General features: G+C 36.7%; 1 protein-coding gene across 1 annotated transcript in view; it reads left to right on the plus strand.

Annotated features, from left to right (window-relative positions):
* The window catches only part of suclg1 (succinate-CoA ligase GDP/ADP-forming subunit alph), a 21,600-nt gene that overhangs the window by 5,879 nt on the left and 11,074 nt on the right, over positions 1-4,647 (plus strand). The window contains exons 4-6 of the mRNA XM_005748707.1: positions 354-411; positions 1,707-1,790; positions 4,157-4,308. Coding sequence (XP_005748764.1) covers positions 354-411; positions 1,707-1,790; positions 4,157-4,308 — 294 coding nt within the window. The remainder of the gene's footprint in view (positions 1-353; positions 412-1,706; positions 1,791-4,156; positions 4,309-4,647) is intronic.

Raw genomic sequence — 4,647 nt, forward strand, 5'->3', positions numbered from 1 at the left:
TTCTTTTTTTTGTGAGTGGGGGTGGCTGAGAGGGTTGAAAGCCCAAATTCCTTCTCATGGACTCCCTGAGATTTAATGCATTAATAATAACAGTGATTTTTTTTTCTTTTTAATATCATGGGAGTTTATCCAGTAGATAAAATGGAGAAAATGACAAATGACTGTCTTTTTAAAAATTGTTATTTATTATATTATTATTACTTATTGTTATAGAAGAAAAAGTTTAAAAACAGGTTTTTAAATTGTAAAAAATTACAATGAAGTAATAATGAACTGCAAATGTGAACTGCAAAAAACAATGTGTTTTGTTTTAGATATACACTGAAATATGTGGGTTTTATTTGTTTTCTCAGCCTGGGGAATGTAAGATTGGCATCATGCCAGGCCACATTCACAAGAAAGGAAGAATCGGTGAGTGGTGATGTGTCTAAGGTCACACAGGCAAAAGCTTTAAACATTAAGCTTAATTGAATATAACTTTAAAATGCCAAAAGTTAATGTATTTAAGAATGTGTGAAATCTAGAGAGCTTACATGGTATTATATGCCCTCACTGGCTACTTTAAATGGGCACACCTTGCCAGTATCAGGTTGGACTCCCTTTCAACTTCAGAACCTTCTTAATTTTTCATGGCACAAATTTAACAAGATGCTGGAAACATTTCTTAGAGATTCGACTGCTGTAACAGAAGTCAAGACTTCTCAGACCAGTCAACCTTTTTTCCCCAGTCTTCTGTGGTCCAGTGCAAATTGTCACCACAGTTTCCTTTTTTCTGTTCATGAGTGGTATCTGCTGCTGCTGTAGCCCTTTTGCCTTCAACGTTTGAAGAGTTGTGTAAGAGATACTCTTCTGCATACCTTGGTTGTAACGAGTGGTAATTTGAGTTACTGTTGCCTTCCTATTAACCTAAAGCAGTCTGGCCATTCTCCACTGGCATGAACAAAGCATTTTCACCTGGAGACCTGCCTGTCATTGGATATTCTCTCTTTTTTACACCATTCTTTGTAAGCCCTAAAGATGGGAATCCCAGCAGATCAACAGCTTTTTTTTTTCTTTCTTTTTTAAAAAAAATACTCAGATCAGTACATCAGGCAATTTAAAAACCATGGATCGCTCAGATACTTAAAATCACCTTTCTTTTCTCATTCTAATGACTGAGTTGCTGCCGTGTGATTGGCTCACTAGATATTTGTGCTAACTAGTAGTTGAACAGGGACACTCAATAAAGGGGTCAAAATTCAAAATGAATAACACTCACCTGTTGGATCAGGCTTCTCCAACCACAGTCATTAAATGGCTGAAGAAAAACACGCTGCCTTTCTTTCCAGGTTGAAAATTGTTTCCTTTTTTAAATTTTTAATTTTTAAACACAGCACTATTTAGATCTTACATCGAGCTCCTGCTGTTGACAGCTTGACGTGCAGCATGTGCTGCCGGCTAGTGAACCTTTACAGGAAGTCTGTTATATATGTAGTAAATCGCCTGCCATTTATTATTATTTTTATTTTTTATTTTTATTTTTTTAACCGCAGCATAGAGGGAGCAGCTGTTATGATGGTGATCCGTTGTGTATTTTATGTCTTGGTGAAAAGATCCTGACAAAAAAATGGCAGCTGCATTTTATTTTATTATATCACCTTTGACCAATATTTCTTTTAATCATGTTTAACTGTAAGCAAAGAAACCTAAGAAGTTCTTTCTTTCAGGCATTGTTTCTAGATCGGGTACCCTGACATATGAAGCTGTGCATCAAACTACGCAAGTAGGCCTGGGCCAGTCACTCTGTGTTGGTAAGCTACCAATGACTTTTGGCATATTAAGTTTAAACTGAACACGCAGTGCTGCTGAATGTATTTTTATATCTGTGCAACATAAAACAAGCTTTTAACTGCTCGAAGTAGATGCCAGGGAGATTTTGTAGGCATGAACAGAGAGAATTTTATATTAGTATGTGCTGCATTTGGTTTGAAGACATGCTGGTCACTTATTACCAAGCACTCAACATCACATCCTTATATTTAATTTAAACCTCACTGTGAATGTTGGCAGGACCTTAGACGTGATAAGATATTAGACTTTCATCTTTAATAATTACTCCAGAGATTAAAAAAAAAAAAGAATATTTTACAGGACTCGGTAGAAATAGGAAGGTGATCTTCCAAGTTCACCTTGCTCTAAAACTCATCAGATGCTAATACATTTCAGCAAATAGCTCAGACGTTTTCTAATAAAAAGGCACTTTTCTGATCAGTGCTCAGAATATTCCTCTCAGATCTGAGCATTAAAGGTGCTGCTATCTTTGAAGAGCCCTATTGAGATCGGACAGATCCATTGAGTGGCTGAGATGGATGTAGAAACTTACTTTCAAAAGTCTTTGTCCTGAAAATCTTAAGGATAGTGTTTTTCATCTCACTCACTCATCTATAGCCGTACATAAAATGTGATTGCGTACCATATATCTTAAATATATCCTTTTTTTTCCTCTTAAATTCATGCTTCTTTTGTTTTTTTAGGTACATCTCAAAAAAGACAATACTAGCTTTTACACATTCTGTAAAATAATGACACATTTATTACAAATGTAGCTGGTAAATAAAAGCAGATAAAGGATTGCAGGTAATATCATATTTTCTGCATATCTCACATGTTTATAGATGTGGGACTTTCCATTAACCCACCCATCTGTTTATTACCCTACTTTCTCTGCAGTGTCTCATAGCCTTGTTTTAATAATTCATTGATTTACAGCATGGATTAACAACACATGCTGCTTGATAGCACAACCTGTGACATTTTCCCAAACTCTGTTTCCCGCTGTTTAAAAACCCAGTGTATTCATTCGTCAATTTTGTATCGCTCCCTATTGTTATTCACAGTATGAGCATCAGCATGTTTGCTTTCTAGGAGGCAGCTCAGAATATCTGTTTAGATTTTATTAGAACATCTTGACATTCAGTAACGACACAATCACATCCAGCTCTGTTACATCTTGGCAAAACATCAAAAGATTAACTGTTTTACAAAAGCAAATTCTTTTGGCCAACTTGTGTGCCACCAGAAAATCCATATCAAAGAGCTACTTGGACTCTGGAATTAAATGAAAAACAACTTGGCTTCATCATTATTTAGACATTTTAATTATGGAGTGTCCTCTAGCCAGACTTCATAAAGCTAGTCCCGCAACAGTATTAAATATTGTAGAGTTCATTAAACGGAGTTTATTGGTGGGTCTGCTCGTGACTTCTGAAGTTTGAGTATGACCTAGGGGCTACAACAAATTACAGTTAATGCAATATTTAATATCACTGTCATCTTTGTTGCTGTTAATGTGGGTGCGCTTTGATTAGTATGCATGTAATTTTTTTTTCTTGGTGTTGCCAGGTTTTCTAATGGTGCGAATATAAATTAAGAAGACATTGAGTCTGTGGAGATTTGTCTTGTGGATATTTGCCCATGCTTTTGTAGATCCTGATGGAAAGTCTTGTTAAAAATGATTATTGCACCCTTGTGGTTTTCAAAAGCTTTGTAATTTTTGTTTCCTGGATATGAAACAAAAGACATTAAAGTACCACGCAGAGATGTAGATGATTTGGGACAATTGAGGTAAAACTGAAAAATGATTGAGAATGTTTGGTTTTTTTGACTCTGTCCAGTTGAACTTTTTTTTTTTTCTCCCCTAACAAAATGTCTCAGAAATGACTCTGCAGTTATTTTTGATTTTATAGAGCTTTACAGCGTTTCCAGCTCATTGCTTTAGCTCTCTGTCACTGGTCAGCACTGGCATTGCAAGTAGTAGGACATTTAAAGGATCTGTGTCCAATGTTTATTTGTTGTGCAGAGTCAATTTTGCCCTGCTGAAATGCTAAACTAGAGCTTAAAAGTCACTTGATATACAGTATATTGTACATCATTTGCTAATCAAGGCACTGCTCAATGAAAATGAGACCAGATTTACAGGGAAATAAAATAGTTAATATTAATTATTATGTGAAACAGTACGGGCAAAGCATCCCCAGATTATCTTGGTAGTGGTTATCGGATGTTGTTGACATGAAGCTGGCTTCCAGCGGCTGCTTATTTGATGAAGCCTGAACAGCCATGTGATCCTCCTTCACAGGCATTATCATTATCAAGTGTTTGCTTTGTCTCCTGCAAGGTATTGGCGGGGATCCATTTAATGGCACAAACTTCATAGACTGTCTGGAGGTGTTCCTGCAGGATCCCAAGACGGAGGGCATTATTCTTATTGGAGAAATTGGAGGAAATGCAGAGGAGAATGCAGCAGAGTACCTGAAACAGCACAACTCTGTAAGGAAATGACACACTGGACACCCATAATCTCACTTCACTCTCCTGCTAATATCCCCTCACACAGCGCTTCACCTTAACACATATATCTGTTCTTATAAAAAATGTATCCTTTTCTGAATTAGCTCTCAGTTATGCCCTTTCAAAATATGTCAGCTCAAGTGAAGACTGGAAGCCATCATATGAGCTATGAGCGTGATCGTATCTTCAGGCTGGCTTTCTTACTTCTCTGTGTCAGTGTGATTTGTGTGATCAAGATAAGCTGACAGATGGGATGAAGGTATGATTCACAGGACATGTTCTGAAATCAGCAGTGCTGATGAACAGTGAACCTTTTGT

Source organism: Pundamilia nyererei, unplaced genomic scaffold, assembly GCF_000239375.1.
Source record: "Pundamilia nyererei isolate P.nyererei 1_Seehausen unplaced genomic scaffold, PunNye1.0 scaffold00227, whole genome shotgun sequence".
NCBI classification, from domain to species: Eukaryota; Metazoa; Chordata; class Actinopteri; order Cichliformes; family Cichlidae; genus Pundamilia; species Pundamilia nyererei.